At 45.4% G+C, this 21,016-nt stretch overlaps 1 protein-coding gene and 5 non-coding genes across 7 annotated transcripts in view; all 6 read left to right on the top strand.

Annotated features, from left to right (window-relative positions):
• CHCHD5 (coiled-coil-helix-coiled-coil-helix domain containing 5) overlaps positions 1-15,147 on the top strand; it is a 60,712-nt gene extending 45,565 nt beyond the window's left edge. For both annotated transcript variants that reach the window (XM_068274434.1, XM_068274433.1), the window contains exons 4-5: positions 10,298-10,479; positions 14,950-15,147. In XM_068274434.1, coding sequence (XP_068130535.1) covers positions 10,298-10,469 — 172 coding nt within the window. In that variant the 3' untranslated portion in view covers positions 10,470-10,479; positions 14,950-15,147. The remainder of the gene's footprint in view (positions 1-10,297; positions 10,480-14,949) is intronic.
• TRNAV-AAC (transfer RNA valine (anticodon AAC)) lies at positions 454-526 on the top strand. Its single transcript has one exon. It is a non-coding gene; the product is annotated as a tRNA-Val (tRNA).
• Positions 2,873-2,945, top strand: TRNAV-CAC (transfer RNA valine (anticodon CAC)). The gene has a single exon. It is a non-coding gene; the product is annotated as a tRNA-Val (tRNA).
• On the top strand, positions 5,666-5,738 carry TRNAV-CAC (transfer RNA valine (anticodon CAC)). The gene has a single exon. It is a non-coding gene; the product is annotated as a tRNA-Val (tRNA).
• On the top strand, positions 8,963-9,035 carry TRNAV-AAC (transfer RNA valine (anticodon AAC)). Its single transcript has one exon. It is a non-coding gene; the product is annotated as a tRNA-Val (tRNA).
• TRNAV-CAC (transfer RNA valine (anticodon CAC)) lies at positions 9,254-9,326 on the top strand. Its single transcript has one exon. It is a non-coding gene; the product is annotated as a tRNA-Val (tRNA).
• Positions 15,148-21,016: the final 5,869 nt, after the last annotated feature.

Genomic DNA, 21,016 nt, shown 5'->3' with positions numbered 1-21,016 from the left:
AAAGTGTCTATTTACTTTTAAAGAGAGCCAGGGCTGCATCAAACTACAGTTCAACTGCCTGATTTAAATGCACTTATAATAAAAAATAAATAAAAAGGGAAAACAGGCAAGTTCTAAATAAATGACTGTATGTACCCATGTTTATCAAGTACGCTTTAACATCCATGGCTATAATTACTAGGTAATGCACAGTGGTGTTGATCCAGGGATTTTATCTGATTGCCATCTGGAGTCGGGAAGGAATTTTTTCCCTTTTGGGGCTAATTGGACCATGCCTTGTAAGGGTTTTTCGCCTTTCTCTGGATCAACAGGGATATCTGAAGGAGCAGGCTGGTGTTGTACTTGTTTTCTGGTTGAACTTGATGGATGTATGCCTTTTTTCAACCCAAATAACTATGTAACTAAGTAGAAGAGTTGTGCCCAGGAGACCTTCACTAAAGGGCACTGGCAGGAGTTTCCGTAGTGTAGTGGTTATCACGTTCGCCTAACACGCGAAAGGTCCCCGGTTCGAAACCGGGCAGAAACACCTTTTTCTTTTTCCCCTACGCTCCAGCCCCAACCACAAGGATAAAATAGTAGCTTTGAGTGAAGATACATTTCAAAAGAATAAATACATGCTCACACTGTAAATTACGGCTGCGTAGCAATCCCTGCATTCTGAGATCCACGGGTTTATTTATTATTTATTTATTGTATTTATAAAGCGCCAACATATTACGCAGCGCTGAACATTCATTTAGGTTACAGACAATATTTAGGGGTTACATACAGCAATATGACAATACAGGAATACAAGAAAACCAGATCACACACCATAGTATGAGTATCAGGTAATGCTTAGTCAGTCACTGGATGGAGCATGGAGATTAGGCAAGTTAGGTTCACTCAGATGCATAGCATGGGTTCACAGTAATGGAGGTGCAAGATCAGGTAGGACACAAAAGGAGGAGGACCCTGCCCAAAGGCTTACAATCTAGAGGGAGAGGTAAGGACACAAATGGTAGGGGACCAGAGTTCAGCTGTAGGTTTAGAGCACTTGTGAGGGGTAGTAGGCCAGAGTGAAAAGGTGAGTTTTGAGGGCTTTCTTGAAGATGTTGAAGGAGGGGGCTGCCCTAATGGGTGGAGGTAGGGAGTTCCATAGTGTTGGAGCAGCTCTTGAGAAGTCCTGGAGGCGTGCATGGGACTGGGTGATGCGGGGGGCGGTTAGGCGAAGTTCATTGGAAGAGCGGAGTGAGCGGCTAGGTGTGTACCTCTGAGTAAGATCGGAAATGTAGGTTGGACAGATTTTGTGGACAGATTTGTAGGTCAGACACAGTATCTTGAATCTGATTCTGGACTGGATAGGAAGCCAGTGGAGGGATTCTAGGAGGGGATCTGCCGTGGTGGAGCGATGGGAGCAGTAGATAATTCTGGCTGCCGCATTCATGATGGACTGCAGTGGGGCTGTTCGGGTCATAGGGAGACCAGACAGCAGGGCATTGCAGTAGTCAAGGTGGGAAATTATGAGGGCATGGATGAGGAGTTTGGTGGTGGCAGAGGTCAGGAAAGGGCGAATCTTACAGATGTTACGAAGGTGGAAGTTGCAGGACTTTGTGAGGTTTTGGATGTGGGAAGTGAAGGAGAGTGCAGAGTCCAGGGTGACACCCAGACAGGGGGCTTGAGAGGTAGGGCGAATAGTAGTGTGATTAACAGTGACATGCACATCTGGGAGGTTAATGGATGGCCGGGGTAGGAAGATCATAAATTCCGTTTTGTCTAGATTTAGTTCAGGAACCTAGCGGACATCCAGGAGGAGATGGCTGATAGGCAGGAGGAGACCTTGTCCATGGTAGTGGTGGATATGTCAGGGGTGTGGAGGTAGATCTGGGTGTCATCTGCATACAGATGATAGTTAAAACCCATGGAGAAGATAACCTTGCCAATGGAGGATGTGTATAGGGTGAACAGTAGGGGGCCAAGGACCGAACCTTGGGGGGACTCCCACCGAGAGGTGGTTGGGGGTGGACGAGGACTCATTGAAGGCGGTCGAGAAGGAGCGGTTGGAGAGGTAGGATGAAAGCCAGGACAGGGCGAGATCGTCAATGCCCAAGGACTGGAGGGACTGGAGAAGTAGGGGATGATCTACTGTGTCAAAAGCTGCTGACAGGTCAAGGAGGAGGAGAATGGAGTATTTACCTTCAGCTTTAGCTAAGGCAAGGTTGTTGACCACTTTGGTGGGAGCAGTTTCGGTTGAGTGGGCAGGCCAAAATCCAGATTGGAGTGGGTCTAGCAGTGAGTTGGCATTGAGGTACTGGGTCAGGCGTTTGTGAACCAGACGCTCAAGGAGTTTTGAGGCAAAGGGAAGGAGGGAGATAGGACGGTAGTTGGAGGGTAGCGAGGGGTCGAGTGAGGGTTTCTTGAGCAGGGGTAGTACAGTGGCCTGCTTGAAGTCTGAGGGGAAGGTGCCTGTGGATAGGGAGAGGTTCTAATAATCTAGTCATACCCAGAGTCCACTTGGAAACTTTTGGTCCCAAAGCCTTTTGTCATGCTGCCCCTACGTTTTGGAACTCCTTACCTCAACAGATCAGGACAGCTCCATCCCTGCACGTGTTTAAATCCAGACTGAAAACCAACCTGTTCAGTTTGACATTTGCAGAAATATAACTTTTGTTGTGTGAATACTTCATCCGACTACCAATTACTGAATCTGAGAGAGCCTAAGCGCTTTGAGTCCTATGGGAGAAAAGCGATATAGAAATATTATTGTATTATATTGTATTATTTATTATTTCACTAGTTCCAATTCTGTACATAAGTAAATCAGTTACAACTATCCCATTCAAAGATGTGCAGGCATGTTCCCAGGAGACCTTCTCAAGCCACATCAACAGGAGTTTCCGTAGTGTAGTGGTTATCACGTTCGCCTCACACGCGAAAGGTCCCCGGTTCGAAACCGGGCGGAAACAGTTTTCTTACTTCTACTTTGACTCCATATTGAATGACAGCCTGGTACATTTACACTGTCAAATTCTCTCACTCATCAGACGGTAACATCTTTCTTGTGCACATTTTTAGTGTAGATGATAAATGTATCAGTGACATGAATAGGGAAGGTCTTGGAGATGAAAATAATTCCAAATTAAGGCTGGATTATTGAAATGTGTGCAGCTTGAAATGGACCACTTGAATCTCGCTAAAGGTGGCCATATATGGTACAATTTTTAATTTTTTCCAGCATGTCCGATCAGATTTTCCTCGAAAAAACGGGATAATCGTGCAAATTTCTTGATTGAAAAAAAAAAAAAAAAATACTTTTAACTTTCATTCGATCATTTAGATCGAGTAAACAGGAAAATCGAACATTTTTTATTGTATCGTGTATGGGCACCATAAAGAGGCATTCCATTGATTCATTTTTAGGCCACAGAGATGCGCCGTGCAAACAGTGTTCATTTCAAACCAGTCACTCTCTGCTCCACAGGGGGGGGGGGGGGGGGGGGAGAATGCCCATGTAGCCTGATGGGAGAAATGACTTTTAATTCATTTTGAATAAAAGAATGGTCATTTTACTCAAATGTTCCATAGATGCCAGGCATGTCAAAGTGATCAGATATGCCTTAAACCTGAGCTGGAGGTAGTTGAACCACATAGCGTCTGTCCACCACATGCAGTGACAGAGATATTGTTTTATCTGAAAGGAAATATGAAAATCCTTAGTGTGTGATGTCTAATTAAAGGGACTCAGAGCTGAGTGAAACAAAAAGTTTTTTTATACATACAGTACCTGGGGCTTCCTCCAGCCCCATCTGCTTGGATCGCTCCCACGGTGCCGTCCTCCAGTGCCTGCAGCTTCGGGACCGGGTCCCGTCACTTACGTCAGTCAGAGCCAGTCTACGCAGGAGAAGTGCGCCCTCTACGTATCTCTCCAGTGACTGCTGGAGAGATACGCAAAGAGCGCACTTCTCCAGCGTAGACTGGAGCCGACTGACGTAAGTGACGGGACATGGTCCCGAAGCTGCGGACAACGGTGTGGGGCTGGAGGAAGCCCCAGTTATGTATAACACTTATTGTTTCATTCAGCTTGGGACACTTTTTAAAGCAGAGAATGACAGGAATACGCCAGAGAACACGCATTCTCTGCGGGTTCCCATCAACTGACGCCCGAGATATGACCATTTCAGATATTTCATATTCTTTTCTGCCTGTCATGACAAAGCGGTGGAGAAGGGTCCTGTAGAAGACACAGCCCAGCTCCTTTTACAATCTCCACCCTCCGGCGGAGAAATGGTTAAAACCTGCTGGACACAGGCTGGCAGGGAGTCAAGGATTTGGCAATTACCCACAGAACTTTCTATAATTGGACTTTATATATCTTTATTTTGGACTTACAATTCCAAAGGACATATGGTAATTTGACTCAGACATATTCAGTTATTTTTATTTTTAATCCTTTATTATTTTTACTGTATTGATTTGTTTTAATTGCTAAATTTAGTTTCTGTATTTTTTTTTTTAAATAAACAATAAAAAAATTGTTCGTCTAAAGCTGGTTTCACAGTGGGACGTTGCGTTATAGGGGACGTTATGGTCGTATAACGTGCCCCTAACGCAACGCCTGGTGGTGTTGGAGCAGGGCGCTACCAAGAGCCGCGTTACAAGCAGCTCTAGGTGCGCCTGCTCTGTCGGAGGCACTGCGGAGACCACGTGAGCGGAGCTCTCCGCATCACGTGGTCCCGCCAGCCAATCCGCGGCCGCTTCAGGATGTAAACACTGCAAGTGCAGTGAATAATAAGTAGCCATGTGCCTGGCTACGTAGCGGCCTCTCCCCGCCTCCTCTCCACCCATAAAATGAAAAAAAAAACCCTACTGAGCATGTGCAAACAGTCTAACGCGGCTTAGCCGCGTGTAAAGTACTGCATGCAGTACGTTATGCAGACGTACTGCGTTACAAAGTAACGCAACGTGGGCACTGTGAACAGCCCATTGATTTTTCATTGCTGTGCATTGGGGTGCGTTACAGGCTGCTCTAACATGCGCCTGTAACGTCCCACTGTGAAACCAGCCTTAGTGATGTTCTGAAATCTCTGCAAAGAGTTCACATCTCCTATGAGAAACGTTACCTTAACCATTTTATTGATATTGTAGTTTTTGCTATCTCTAGAAAGGTTGTCAAAATAACCCTTTTTCCTACAGGATTTAGCTAGCATTAGACTTGGCATATTTGCACCCCTAAATTGGTGGCAGCGACCTGGTCTCTATATGAGACCACAGATTGTATTGATTGTACATACAATCGAAATTGCACTGTGTGTGGTCTCACCGACCAATCCAAAAGGTCACTTTGCCTGCAGTGCTGAATGCCTTTGGGATTCCCTCAGGATCTGAGGCTGAATGGTAAATTGTAGCAAAAGGACAGGAATTGGAGGGTAACTGCATTCCGTCAGTTAGTTAGGTGTATGAAGGGGTGGGGGTTAGTGTAAAGTACAGTATATGAAGAGGGGAGGTTAGTGTTAGGTGTATGAAGGGTGGAGGTTTGTGTTAGGTGTATGAAGTGGGCAGGTTAGTGTTAGAATAAGAAAAGATAAGATAAAGATATCCTACTATTGAGTACACTCTGTGTCCAATTTAACATGCAGCGTTTTTACATATACACCTCAGGAGACCTTTTCAGGATTCAAAGGCATAAGTTTCCGTAGTGTAGTGGTTATCACGTTCGCCTCACACGCGAAAGGTCCCCGGTTCGAAACCGGGCGGAAACAGTTTTCTTTTTTACACTTTGACTCCATTCAGGAAGATTGAATGGCAGCTTTGGATTACAAATACAAAAAAAATTGCAAAAATAAATACATTCACATACTGTTGTATACTCTCACTTATTTTAATAATTCCAGTTCTGTAGATATGTAAATCAGTCACAAGACACCATCAGTAGCATTGCTCTATGTTAACCGTCAGTTAAAGCAGAAAGTTTTGAATTAGAGCAGTGGTCCTAAAACTAAGGGCCGCGGGCTGAATGTGGCCCTCTAAGATGTAGCGGTCAGCTACATCTTTAATAAATATTGGTGGTCTGCACATAGAATAGCAGTGCTGGAACCACTCATCCACATGGAAGCCAGAAAGCAGTAATTTGCTGGTTTCCAATCACATTCCACATCGGGTGACACTGCTGTCCAATTGGACTGCAGGTTGTCACCTGGGTATGCTTCACTGTCTGGCCCACCAAGACTTCTACATCATTTTATGTATATTCCGGCCCCCCAGCAATCTGAAGTATGTTGGCCCGGCCCTCGCCCCAAAACGTTTGGGGACCCCTGAATTAGAGTGATACCATTCATTGCCTAACTTGAAAATGTTACAATAAACTTGTTAAAGGGGAACTGAAGTAAGAGGTATACGGAGGCTGCCATATTTATTTCCTTTTAATCAATACCAGTTGCCTGGCAGACCTGCTGGTCTATTTCTCTGCTGTAGTATCTGAATAACACCAGAAACAAGCATGCAGCTAGTCTTGTCAGATCTGGCAATAATGTCAGGAACACCTGATCTGCTGCATGCTTGTTCAGGGTCTGTGGCTAATAGTATTAGAGGCAGAAGATCAGCAGGGCTGCCAGGCAACTGGTATTGATTAAAAGGAAATAAATATGGCAGCCTCTGTATACCTCTCTCTTCAGTTCCCCTTTAAAGTTAGTCAATACATGTTATCAAGCTCATTGTAAGCTCTCTGTTCTAAACATCAACATCCACAGATGGGACTGTGCAGTTTATTTAGGCTACCACCAAGAAGGACATTTCTTGCACTGAATGGTCATAAGTACACACCAATGGGTGTATTGGGTACAGTAATGTGGTTATCAGAAATGTTGATCTTTACTAACTTATATAAAACAAAAATAAAAATCCCTTCTGTGTTTTTTTTCCCCGGGGGCATAATCTACAGAATTAACCTCTAGGTGGCAGCATTGTTACATCATTGTTGTAGCATTGATGAACTCTGTAGATATAGGAAGTCATTATTGAGACTTGTAATAATGGCACATATTATAAAGGGCGCCCCATTCACATCAATGCAAACCTTTTGGTTTATAATAATTGTATTAAAAGGGTACCTAAAATTTTCAGCCTTAGTTCTTCTATCCTATAAGTTCCTTTGCCTGTTCTAATGTGCTCTGCCTTACTGCAGCCTTTCCTAATTGCACAGTGGCTGTGTTATCTCTGTTATATGATCTAATCTGTTTCCTGCTGTCGGGCTAAAGGGGCCCATACACTCAGCCGATTTTCTGGCCAACCGATCGATCCAAATCGATCGATTGATCGACTGCAAATCGGTTGGCCAATCAACCGATTGATGGCCGATTTTGATCGATTTCCATTGAACTGGCAGGGTGGAAAATCTAGGTCGATCTGATGAGATTGCTTATCATTTTGCATTGGCCTTAATGGAAATCTGATGGCAAAAAATGCCATCAGATCGAATTTCAATAGATTTCAAACTGAAATCTATTGGAATTCTATCCTGGTAAAAAATGTTCTAAAAACACATCAGATAGATCATCAGATGCATTTCTTATCTATCTGCTGCCAATCTGACGAGTGTATGGGCACCTTAAGGCTTGAATGTGTGGAATGGTCAGGGCTGCTTGGATTGGATAGAAGCGATACACACCCTCTGCAGGCCCCCTGCAGGCTCTGTATGACTCACACACTCTGCTTATGTGAGCCTATCACAAGCTGGTTAGTTTGTTTGTAAACACTGCCTAAAACTGTTAATTACAAGCCAGGATTGCAGCAGGGAGTGGCAGAAACAGCACAGAGGGGCCCAGAAGAACATAATGAATAGAATGGTATGCTTTTTGCTGTAAACATTTTAGAGTACAGATTCTCTTTAAACAATTAGATTGCTTGTTATCTTTACCTTTCATTTCCTTACCAACTTTACTAACAAATAATTGTTTCTAAAACTGTTCCCTGTGCTATTTTTTGTTTTTTCTTTAGAAAAAATTGTTTACATTTTACCTCTTTGCACCACAACGAGCAGCTTCCGCGATTCTTACCTATGTTACCAATTATCATTTTTCAATAACTCACTCAAAGAACAACTATCATGAAATATTTTAAAATGTAAAATGCATGTGTGAGCATATCTTTAAAATGTACAATTCAAAAAGCACCCACTGAATAGCAGTTGCTCAGTTCAACTGCAACTGTAAAAGTAAGCAGGGAGGCTGGTTAGCTTCTTTGTATTGATGCTTTCCATAGAGTGCTTTTGTAAAGAATAAAAAACATAGTGAGAGTCCCCTATGACCCATGAGGAAATAGACTAGTCCAAAACCTTCCAGATCGGTCAGCGACGTCTTGTAGCCTTCCTGAAGCTCTTAGCGGCTTTCCAGCTTCCTCTGCGTTCTTACAGCTCCTGGGTTCCAGCCCTGAGTGTGATGTAAGGTAGGGTTCAGTCAGCTCTCAACAAAAACAAATTAGCTTTGAGGCTTATAGCACTCTGGAGTTATTGGGATTGCTTGTTTAACCAGATAAGTGTCTATTTACTTTTAAAGAGAGCCAGGGCTGCATCAAACTACAGTTCAACTGCCTGATTTAAATGCACTTATAATAAAAATAAAAATTAAAAAAAGGGAAAACAGGCAAGTTCTAAATAAATTACTGTATGTACCCATGTTTATCAAGTACGCTTTAACATCCATGGCTATAATTACTAGGTCATGCGCAGTGGTGTTGATCCAGGGATTTTATCTGATTGCCATCTGGAGTCGGGAAGGAATTTTTTCCCTTTTGGGGCTAATTGGACCATGCCTTGTAAGGGTTTTTCGCCTTTCTCTGGATCAACAGGGATATGTGAAGGAGCAGGCTGGTGTTGTACTTGTTTTCTGGTTGAACTTGATGGACGTATGCCTTTTTTCAACCCAAATAACTATGTAACTAAGTAGAAGAGTTGTGCCCAGGAGACCTTCACTGAAGGGCACTGGCAGGAGTTTCCGTAGTGTAGTGGTTATCACGTTCGCCTAACACGCGAAAGGTCCCCGGTTCGAAACCGGGCGGAAACACATTTTTCTTTTTCCCCTACGCTCCAGCCCCAACCACAAGGATAAAATAGTAGCTTTGAGTGAAGATACATTTCAACATAATACTTGCTCACACTGTAAATTACTATTTATTATTTCACTAGTTCCAATTCTGTACATATGTAAATCAGTTACAACTATCCCATTCAAAGATGTGCAGGCCTCTTCCCAGGAGACCTTCTCAAGCCACACCAACAGGAGTTTCCGTAGTGTAGTGGTTATCACGTTCGCCTCACACGCGAAAGGTCCACGGTTCGAAACCGGGCGGAAACAGTTTTCTTACTTCTACTTTGACTCCATATTGAATGACAGCCTGGTACATTTAGATACTGTTAGATACTCTCACTCATCAGACGGTAACATCTTTCTTGTGCACATTTTTAGTGTAAATGATAAATGTATCAGCGACATGAATAGGGATGGTCTTGGAGATGAAAATAATTCCAAATTAAGGCTGGATTATTGAAATGTGTGCAGCTTGAAATGGACCACTTGAATCTCGCTAAAGAGGCATTCCATTGATCCATTTTCAAGCCGCAGAGATGCGCCGTGCAATCACATGAAAAAATGCGCACAAAAATATGATCTGGAGCTGTTGTTGGTGCTGTTTCATGTTGTTACTTTGCTTGAAAAAAAACAGTGTTTATTTCAAACCAGTCACTCTCTGCTCCACAGGGAAGGAGTGTTTATCAGGGGGGGGGGGCAATAAAAAGCCCCCAAGCAGGGTCTCTATTCTACAAAGAAAGACAGAGAAGTGCAGATACTGGTCATCAATTCCTTAGTAACCAGATCCAGCTTCCTCTGCATTCTCACAGCTTCCGGCGCTGACCTGCGTTGGGTCACGTGACATGCTGGGACCTGGAAAGCCACTAGGAGCTTCAGGAAGGTTACAAGACTTGGTGAGTATTTAATGGCCTAACCCTCCCCTCCCTACCAAAAAAAACCAAAAACTTCAGAGCACTGTACCCGTTATCCCCTCAGCTACGCCGGTTAGTTGAGACCTCCGTTTGCCTGAGTTCTGGGTAAAGGGGACTTTGCTGTATTGGGAGTGTAGTACATTGTAGTAATAATTTTTGATACAACTTTCTGTGGTTGACACAGTGTGTTAGATTAGTAGAGAATCGCATTGCCTTGACCCGCTGGAAGTTATGTATAGGTTTGTACATTCTCGTTCCCATGCTTTGAATGTGTGAAGCTGTGATGTCACAGATGGTCATTGCCTCATAGCTCCTCTTGTCCTGCAGCCCCATCATAAAGAAGATCCGGACTGAGTGCGCAGCTCCATTTGCAGCCTTTGAGCAGTGTCTGAAGGAGAACCAGGCAGCGGTGGGAAACTGTTCCAAGCACGTCTCCGACTTCTTGCAATGTGCCCAGAGTGTTAAGGTTACAGATCACACTGACAAGGATAAAGAATAGCGTGAAATAGGTAATAAACAGTTTTTATTTTTTTGTTTTATATAAATTCGGCTTTGTTCACACTGGCAGAAAGAAATGGTCCATTCATGGATCCTAATGGATGTGAACGGATCCAATGTTAACCTGTGGATCCATTCACATGAGTCTGTTAGAACCGATCCGTTCTGCACCATCCACTGAGCAAACCGCAAATTTGGTTCTGCAGCAATTTTTTCCACAACACTGAGCCCAGCGGAACAGAAACGGAAGCTGAAGCGCTGCATTGTGGGCAATGAGAAAACGGAACGTTTCTTCACACTAGTGAAGAAAGGGACCTTCTAGCCAGCAAAATTCACTTTGGTGATGGGGGTGCTATGTGGGGAAACAGAACGGAAGCAGTTAAACGGCAACAGAGTGAAAACGGATCCGATCGACCAGTAATCAGATCCATTTTCATGGATCCGTTTGCCACTTATTGCCAGTGTGAAACGGTTTAGACTCAGTGGTTCGTATGGCTCACAGAGGCTCTTTTACATAGATAACTGAAGTTTTTTTTAACTCTTCTTGTACTGGAAAACAAAATGAGGCTCTTTTCTTTGCTACTAATGTTTGATTTCTTAGCTGTACTACACATACAATTCATTATCTCTTAGGGCTCGTTTCCACTGTAGCGGTGCGGAATCGCCTGGATTCCACCGCTGAAAAAATCGCATGCGGCTGCGTTTCCGCATGCAGATTTACCCGCGATTTCGCATGCGATTTCGCATGGCAAGGAGCCATGCGAATTTAACCATGTCACTGCCTGTGTTAAGTTCCATTGGCTTTCATGCGAAATCGCATGCGAAATCGCGGGGAAATCCGCATGACAAAGCCGCATGCGATTTCCCTATTGAATACATTAGCGGCGATTCGCCCGCATTCCTGCCGCACGCGAATGTGCACGACCCTGTCGTGCAGATTTTCCCCGCACCGAAAAACGCCGCCGCAGCCGCACACATGGAAACAGCCCCATCCACTAACATTAAGTATGCGAATCCGCATGCAGTGCCCGCATGCGGATTCGCTATAGTGGAAACGAGCCCTTAGGATTATTTTCACTTCAGGTTTTCAAACTATAAAGGTTTGTCATTTGTATTGTGGTTGTTTAGCAACTGCTGCATGTGTCCCCTCTGGGAACATCTTCCTTACTTTCTGTCCCTGGTAAGTCTTGTAGCTCTTTTATGAAAATTGGCTTTCTTAGGAACAGGGAATGAGGGACAGAAATGGTTTTTTGTGGATTCATATTTTTCTCCACTCCAACAGTTGCCACTCGGGATACAATTTTTAATGTTGTTGTTTTTTTTTTCAATTTGAGAATTGAGATTTTTCCAATTGTTTGTAACATTTGAAAAATCTGCCCAATGTATCATCGGCGTGCCTCAAATTATTCCCCAATTATGAAAAAAAATATTAAACAATTGCTTGAGTCTAATGGTCACGCTACCTGTCCTACACCATTAATTTTTTGGAAAAATTGATCAGAATTTCCCACCATAGCCAGTCAGGAAAAAAAATGTTATGTTCGATCATATTTTTCAATCAAAAAAAAAAGTTTTTTTTTTTTTTAACCACTTCAGGATCACAGGTTTTCTTCCCTTAACCACTTGCCGACCGCACGCTTATACCGTGCGTCGGCAAAGTGGCAGCTGCAGGACCAGCGACGCAGTACTGCGTCGCCAGCTGCAGGCTGATTAATCAGGAAGCAGCCGCTCGTGCGAGCGGCTGCTTCCTGTCAAATCACGGCGGGGGGCTCCGTGAATAGCCTGCGGGCCGCCGATGGCGGCTCGCAAGCTAAATGTAAACACAAGCGGAAATAATCCGCTTTGTTTACATTTGTACGGCGCTGCTGCGCAGCAGCGCCGTAAGGCAGATCGGCGATCCCCGGCCAATCAGCGGCCGGGGATCGCCGCCATGTGACAGGGGACGTCCTGTCACTGGCTGCACAGGACGGATAGCGTCCTGTGCAGCCCAGATCTCCCGGGGGAGAAGGTAGGAGAGGGAGGGGGGAGAATGTCGCCGCGGAGGGGGGCTTTGAGGTGCCCCCCCCCGCAAAATGCCTGCAAGTAGGAGCGATCAGACCCCCCCTGCACATCATCCCCATAGGGGGGAAAAAAGGGGGGCGATCTGATCGCTCTGTGTGGCCGCGGATCTGTGCTGGGGGCTGCAGAGCCCACCCAGCACAGATCCAAACAAACAGCGCTGGTCCTTAAGGGGGGGTAAAGGGTGGGTCCTCAAGTGGTTAAAACCAAAACAACTTTAACATTTCAGCGCTCCTCCCATTCATTCACTGATAACTTTATTGCTACTCATCACATGTGAATGATCTATAGGTTGTTTTTTTCGCCACAAATTAGGCTTTTCAAGGGTGATATTTTATTTTAGTAATAATGTTATTCTCTATGCATTTTAAAAAGAAAAAAGAGAAAAAAATGAAAAGATACACTATTTCTATATTTCCAACCATAAAAAAAAAGCAAGGGAGGCTAGGATTAGATCAGGGTTGATCAGGGTTAATCAGGGTTAATCAGGGTTGATCAGGGGTATATAGTCCTGGTATATTTATTTATAAGTCCTGGTATATTTATAAAATCCTCTAGGTGGCAGTCAGACTACAAGAAAAGAAGATCCAGTTACCTTGTAATCCTCTCAGGAGTGATTACAAGGTAACTGTATCTTCTTAAGTGCTGGCAACATTGTTTGTAAACCTCACAAATGAATGAGCACTGCTATTGGCTTATAGAAGTGCTCATTCATGGTTACAGGCATCTGATTGGTGATGGGAGTAATTACTCCCATTCATCAATCCCACCCAGAGATAAATGAAGCTGGTGCACGCGCATGTGCACGCACGGGGGCGCGCGCGTGCACGCGCGCGATCGTGTCCGCACAGCACAATAGCGGCGGGGGCGTTTATCAACGCCCCTGATCCGCTCATTAAGTCAATAGGGGCGTAGTTATGCGTCTGGGAAATCCGAAAGTGGTTAATATTAAAAAAAGCAAAATCTTATTTTATTGTATTGTGTGTGGCCACCTTAACCACTTGCCGACCGCGCACTCATAACGCGCGTCGGCAAAGTGGCAGCTGCAGGACCAGCGACGCAGTACTGCGTCGCCAGCTGCAGGCTGATTAATCAGGAAGCAGCCGCTCGTGCGAGCGGCTGCTTCCTGTCAATTCACGGTGGGGGGCTCCGTGAATAGCCTGCGGGCCGCCGATGGCGGCTCGCAGGCTAAATGTAAACACAAGCGGAAATAATCCGCTTTGTTTACATTTGTACGGCGCTGCTGCGCAGCAGCGCGTAAGGCAGATCGGCGATCCCCGGCCAATCAGCGGCCGGGGATCGCCGCCATGTGACAGGGGACGTCCCGTCACTGGCTGCACAGGACGGATAGCGTCCTGTGCAGCCCGGATCTCCAGGGGGGCCAGGTAGGAGAGGGAGGGGGAGGATTTCGCTGCGGAGGGGGGCTTTGAGGTGCCCCCCCCCCCCGCAACACCCGCAGGCAGGAGCGATCAGACCCCCCCAGCACATCATCCCCCTAGTGGGGAAAAAAGGGGGGCGATCTGGTCGCTCTGCCTGCACGCTGATCTGTGCTGGGGGCTGGAGAGCCCACCCAGCACAGATCAGCAACAACAGCGCTGGTCGTTAAGGGGGGGTAAAGGGTGGGTCCTCAAGTGGTTAAAGAGAAACTCCGACCAAGAATTTAACTTTATCCCAATCAGTAGCCGATACCCCCTTTTACATGACAAATCTATTGCATTTCACAAACAGACCATCAGGGGGTGCTGTATGACTGATATTGTGGTGAAACCCATTCCACAAGAAGCCCTGGGTACCGCGGTACTCTGGGCAAACTGCCACAATGTAACAATGTTCACAGACAGGAAATAGCTGTTTACAGCTGTCTGTAACAGCCAGAACAGCTAGAAACAGCTACATAACCTGCCCACAGTAACAATGTCACCATGTAATACATGTCAGAATGTGAATCTGGGAGAGGAAAGATTTTACAATGGGCAAACACTGACTAAATCATTTATACATAATTATTGTAAAAATGAAGCACTTTTTTTATTACATTATTTTCACTGGAGTTCCTCTTTAAAAGCTAGAAATAGGTCAATAGTTCATGTATTTCAACTCTGGGACTCTTAATAGACTGCCATTGTGCAGAGACAACAAAACATTCATCCTACCTTGTAAATGTTTAAATATAAAATAAAACCCTGGGATATCTTATAAAAAGAGGACAGATCCAATTATTTATTTCATCAGTTTATTTTCAACTCGGGTTCACGTTAATGGAGATTTATCCACATTCTGACAGGAAGTGATGGAAACCCTTACAGATTGGGACACAGTTTAAAAAAAAATCCTTATGACACTGTCTAAAACTAAAATAAAAATTATTCTTGGGATTTAATAGTTTCATTCTACCATCATAACAGCACTTTGTGTCTTCACAGATTACTAATTGAAGACACGCCCACTGCCTGGAATCCACAGGAGAGAGTGAAACTGCCTAGGAAGGATCTTTAGTACTGTGGAAACGATCACCGCACAGACCACTCACTGAAATCAAACTCCCCTCTATGGCAGCTTTGTATTTATTTAGATTATGTAACAAATAGAAAACATTGTTCTTCTTAAAGAGAACCCGAGGTGTGTTTAAAAAATGTTATCTGAATACAGAGGCTGGATCTGCCTATACAGCCCAGCCTCTGTTGCTATCCCAAACCCCCATAAGGTCCCCCTGCACTCTGCAATCCCCCATAAATCACAGCCGTGCTGTGAGGCTGTGTTTACATCTGTAGTGTCAGTCTCAGCTGTTCCCCCGCCTCCTGCATAGCTCCGGTCCCTGCCCCCATCCCTTCCCTCCAATCAGCAGGGAGGGAAGGGATGCAGGCGGGGACTGGAGTTCTGCAGGAGGCGGGGAGAGCAGCAGACTGACACTATAGAGATAAACACAGCCAGCTCTGACAAGCTGTTTGTCAGCAGCGTGGCTGCAATTTATGAGGGATTGCAGAGTGCAGGGGGACCTTAGGGGGGTTTGGGATAGCAACAGAGACTGGGCTGTATAGGCAGATCCAGCCTCTGTATGCAGATAACATTCTTCAAACCCACCTCGGGTTCTCTTTAAAGTAGGCACAGGCAAAACAGCATGGTGCTTTTTATTATAGAATGATCAGGCTTGTAAAATATTTGTAAAACCACCTTTTTCATACTGCAATAATGTTGACGATATAATGAATTATGATCTGCACCCTGCAGTAAAAGGCATGCCTACTACCATATGATTTCACTGGTATTTTTTTCAGCCTAGCTTGTCTGTGCTGTCTGCATGTGGGATGCCATCTTGCTGATGTCAGAACTGTTCACAATATGGGGAGAATTCACAGCCTTTTTAGCATGGTCTGTTCAGTAGCCACATCAGCATATCGGCTACAGATTCTTATCAGTTGTTTGTGTACAAAGGAGACTGAAAGCAATACTAAAGTCATGTTAAAAAAAAAATGTTAGATGCTAACCTATGGAGGGGGGAGGCTCTGGGTGTCTTATGGTACATACACATGGGGGACCTTTGTGGCTAGTCGCTAGCGCACAGGGGACGCACGTGCAACAGCTCCGCCTGTGCAACAGCTGTCCGCGGCGGAAGCTGTCGCCAAAGGTTACATCCCCCCCCCCGCTGGAAACTCCATACATTGTGTATGGAGTTGCTGTCGCTAGTCCGCATACACGCGGCGGACTGGCGACAGTTGCGGCGAGAGCTGTTGCCGGCGATTGACCAAGTCAATCGCCCGGCGACAGCTCAGACTAGCGACGGTTCGTGGGGCATACACACGGGGGATCTGTCGCTGCAACATGCGCGTGCCACGCGGTTGCAGAGACAGTTGTAACCTGTGTGTATGTACCTTTAGAGTCTTTAAATTCCTCTCTCCATGCCTTCAGCCCACCTCTGTCCCTCATTGGGTGGACTGAAAGTACAGAGAGTATAAGTCTAGCCAGCAATGTTAATGGCTGCACTTGGGGCTCAGGAGGGGTTAAGAACTACACTGGATACAGTATTGCAGCCATTAAAGGGATACTGTAGGGGGGTCGGGGAAAAATGAGCTGAACTTACCCGGGGCTTCTAATGGTCCCCCGCAGACATCCTGTGTTGGCGCAGCCACTCACCGATGCTTCGACCCCGCCTCCAGTTCACTTCTGGAACTTCTGACTTTAAAGTCAGAAAACCACTGCGCCTGCACGCCCGTGTCCTCGCTCCCGCTGATGTCACCAGGAGTGTACTGCGCAGACACAGACCATACTGGGCCTGCGCTGTGCGCTCTTGATGACATCAGCGGGATCGAGGACACGGCAACGCAGGCGCAGTGGTTTTCTGACTTTAAAGTCAGAAATTCCAGAAGTGAACTGGAGGTGGAGCCGGAGCATCGGTGAGTGGCTGCGCCAACACAGGATGTCTGCGGGGGACCGTTGGAAGCCCCGGGTAAGTTCAACTCATTTTCCCCTGACCCCCCTACAGTATCCCTTTAATCCCTCCTGTCCCTTAAAGCAGAATGAAACCCAGCATTTCTACTTTACTCTAATATATTATTTACAACATATGATATACAACCAGCATTTTTTTCTTTACTAGAACTGCATTCAAAAGGTTAACACAGGCTTTAGAAGCTTCCCTTCCAGCAGAGCTGGCCGCTTCCGAACTTTACATAATGTTATCTTGGGTTTAATTGTATCAAGTGAGGAATGTAATCAAAGCCTTCTCTCACACTGCCGGGTCCCCTGAACAGTCAGACAAGCATAAATGCTTTCTGATGCTTTCTGAATAAGTTAGAGGATGAATAAAGCCGTTATAAATAAAATGCAAAGTCAGCTCTGAGTAAAATAAGTGTACTTTAGGAACGTATAATTTCTAAATTAATAATAATACTTATGCACAAAAGCAAATATGCTAACCGTATGGCATATAAAAAGTAGGAAAACGTGTTTTTATTAAATATTATGTCAGGGTTTTATACCGCTTTAAGTGCAGCCAATCATTCCTCCAGGCCCCCAAGTGCAGCAATTAGGCTCGGTTCACATTGGAGCGCATCCGCTCCTGCGCTGCCGTTCCGTTAGCGGAGCGGGAACGCAAGGCCCTGACATGTCGGGAACGTCCGCTCCGATGAGCGGAACGCAGGGAACGGACCGGAGCAATGTGAACTTTCCTATCGGGAAATCGCTGCTGCTGCGTTCCGCTCATCGGAGCGGAACATAAGCTAAAGGTGAACCGAGCCTTATTCAATCCCCTTCCTGCAGCCCAGTATTTCCCTACTACCCCTTTCCTTGTTATATTGTTGTGGCCAGGACTTTCAGACCTGTGTTTTCTTGGCATTTCCTTTCCTCAAAGTATCACTTACCACAGGGTACATTGCTGCAAATGGGAATGTCACCATTAGTACACACATTACTCAGTGTGCTCAGTGTTGCCTGTGACTCGTGTATAAGTCGACCCCTATACTTTTATGAAGTGAATCAGACCTAAATGTCTAAACCTATACTTGAGTATATACAGTACATGTGAGCTAACTGTACACAGGAACGTGTAAGAGGCAGCCAGGAAATGTAATGATTTTACCTTCTGAAGGGTAAAGACCCTCCTCCGTGGATCAGAAGGCAGGATTTGATTATAAGAGGTGGGTGGGTTGTGCCATTTGCAGTAAGCAGGGCTGTGGAGTCGGAATCGAGGAGTCAGAGCTAGTTTTTGTACCAAATCCACAGCCCTGGTAAGTGTTAGACTAATGGTGGCCACTAATGATCCAATTGTTTTCATCCAATCTTACCATTTCTATCTAATATAAGGGAACTGCCTATATTATCCAATTAATATATTCCATCAGTTTACTCTTCTACTACATAGATTTGGTAAGATTGGATGAAAAAGATTGGATCATTCGTGGCCACCCTAAGGAGGTGGATTCAGAGCAATTTTGGGTACCTGGAGTCAGTCAGTGGTTTAAAAAAACTGAGGAGTTGCAGTCGGATGACTTTTGTACCCACTCCACAGCCCTAGCAGTGAGTATAAGATATCACCATGAAATCTCTACATGATCTAAATCCCGAATACCCGAAGGACTTATTGCAACTGCGTCTCACCTTCCACAATCTCAGATCAAGCTCCAAACTTTCGGAGCCAGATCCTTCTGTCATGCTGCAGGATTAGATAGGCCTATTTTCAAACTACATACATTTGCATACTCCTGCATCAGCAGGAAATTACTTGCATCTCATTGCCAATTCCTACTATAAACAGGAGGGTATTGAGTGTGGTTTTTACAACTGTATCAAGTTTGTCAATACAACTGTATGCTGAATATTCTTCCTTCTCACATTTCCAGCGCTGCCTATCTACTCCTCTAGATAATCAGAAGTCCTGCAGTCTGTACTCAGTGCAGAGATATGAGTACGGAGAGGCTGACTCTGTGTGTGAAGAGACACATCTCCCATAATGCAGTGTGGCAGAGCTCTGCTGACCAGAGAAAAGTGCATGCTAGTTGGCTGGATAGAATCAGAATTTTATTTTTCGCCAAGCACGACTGGGTCGTGCCCGGAATTCGGCTTGGCATAAGCAGGGCATTGAAACAGTAAAATGACACAAAAAAGTGGGATCAGCGCATTACCAGGCCGCCTTCGAATGGCCTCTGCTCAGAGATGCGCTGAGCCCCCCCAGAAACTACAAACGCACCTTGAACCCTAACAGAGGCTCTGCATATACACCAAAAGCAAAGCTGTTAAGTGGGAGCAGCTGACCAAAAATAAATTAAAATTAGTACATAGCAAAGAAATGAACAGCGCTACTTAAAAACAGATGAGTGCCTACCTGCAAAAGAGTGCAAGCCCCACTTATGGGATAAAATACACACTGAGCATACACATGACCTGTCTACCACTTGGAGGATGTTAGTTTCCTATAACAGCTTGCATGCAACTTGTTAAGTACTCGTCCCTCCCACTGTCGAAGAAGTCTTTCCTCCATGGGAGGGGACCTAACACTAACTAAATCCTACCTATGCATATGCATAGCCTGGGCATGCTAGCAAGTAAAATTGAAAATTGCGCAAAAAAGTGGGATCAGCGCATCACCAGGCCGCCTCCGAATGGCCTCTGCTCAGAGATGCGCTGAGCCCCCCCAGAAACTACAAACGCACCTTGAACCCAAACGGAGGCTCTGCATATACACCAAAAACAAAGCTGTTAAGTGGGAGCAGCTGACCAAAAATAGTACTTAACAAGTTGCATGCAAGCTGTTACAGGAAACCAACATCCTCCAAGTGGTAGACAGGTCATGTGTATGCTCAGTGTGTATTTTATCCCATAAGTGGGGCTTGCACTCTTTTGCAGGTAGGCACTCATCTGTTTTTAAGTAGCGCTGTTCATTTCTTTGCTATGTACTAATTTTAATTTATTTTTGGTCAGCTGCTCCCACTTAACAGCTTTGCTTTTGGTGTATATGCAGAGCCTCTGTTTGGGTTCAAGGTGCGTTTGTAGTTTCTGGGGGGGCTCAGCGCATCTCTGAGCAGAGGCCATTCGGAGGCGGCTTGGTGATGCGCTGATCCCACTTTTTTGCGCAATTTTCAATTTTACTTGCTAGCGCGCCCAGGCTATGCATATGCATAGGTAGGATTTAGTTAGTGTTAGGTCCCCTCCCATGGAGGAAAGACTTCTTCGACAGTGGGAGGGACGAGTACTTAACAAGTTGCATGCAAGCTGTTACAGGAAACCAACATCCTCCAAGTGGTAGACAGGTCATGTGTATGCTCAGTGTGTATTTTATCCCATACTAGACATAGCAATACATCAAAACAAATACAATACGGTACGGTACAGTAATTACATAACAACCATTTTCAAAAGAAGAGTTCTACAGTGCAGGCATGCTTAGAAGACTATTCCAGCTGGTAAAGCAAGCGGCCTAAGTAGGGGCCGCTCGTCTTTTGGTGGTGGGGGATGGGAGTGAGTCCAGAGAGTTCAGTGATTTGACAGCTGAGGGAAAGAAGCTGTTCCTGTGCCTTGAGGTCCTGGTGTAGATGGCCCGGTACCTCTGGCCTGAACGGAGACGACAGAAAAAGCGGGAGCCTGGGTGCGAAGCGTCATTTGCGATCCGCAAGGCTCTGGAGCGCAGTCTGGTGTTGAAGAGTAGGTCCAGTGGGGGAAGTGGTTTTCCGATGATCCTTTCCGCTGATCTGATGACTCTCTGTAGTTTGTGTCTGTCGCTGGCAGAGGAGCCAGTGTACCAGACAAGGATAGAAGAGCAGATGACGGATTCGATGGTGGCTGAGTAGAAGCTCGTCAGAAGTTTCTGGTCCATGCCGAACTTCCTTTAGTTGGCGGAGGAAATATAGTCTCTGCTGGGCTTTCCTCTGGGTGCAGGTGGTGTTGGCCTTCCACCTCAGATTGTTGAAGATGGTTGTGCCTAGGAGACGAGCGCAGGGGACTCGTGCGACTTCCGTGCCGTCGATGTGGAGTGGAGGTGGTGTGGGTGCACGCTTCCTA

The sequence above is a fragment of the Hyperolius riggenbachi genome, chromosome 3 (assembly GCF_040937935.1).
Source record: "Hyperolius riggenbachi isolate aHypRig1 chromosome 3, aHypRig1.pri, whole genome shotgun sequence".
In the NCBI taxonomy this organism is placed as follows: Eukaryota; Metazoa; Chordata; class Amphibia; order Anura; family Hyperoliidae; genus Hyperolius; species Hyperolius riggenbachi.
Note: the sequence above shows the minus strand (reverse complement) of the source record. Positions and strands in the feature narration are given on the sequence as shown.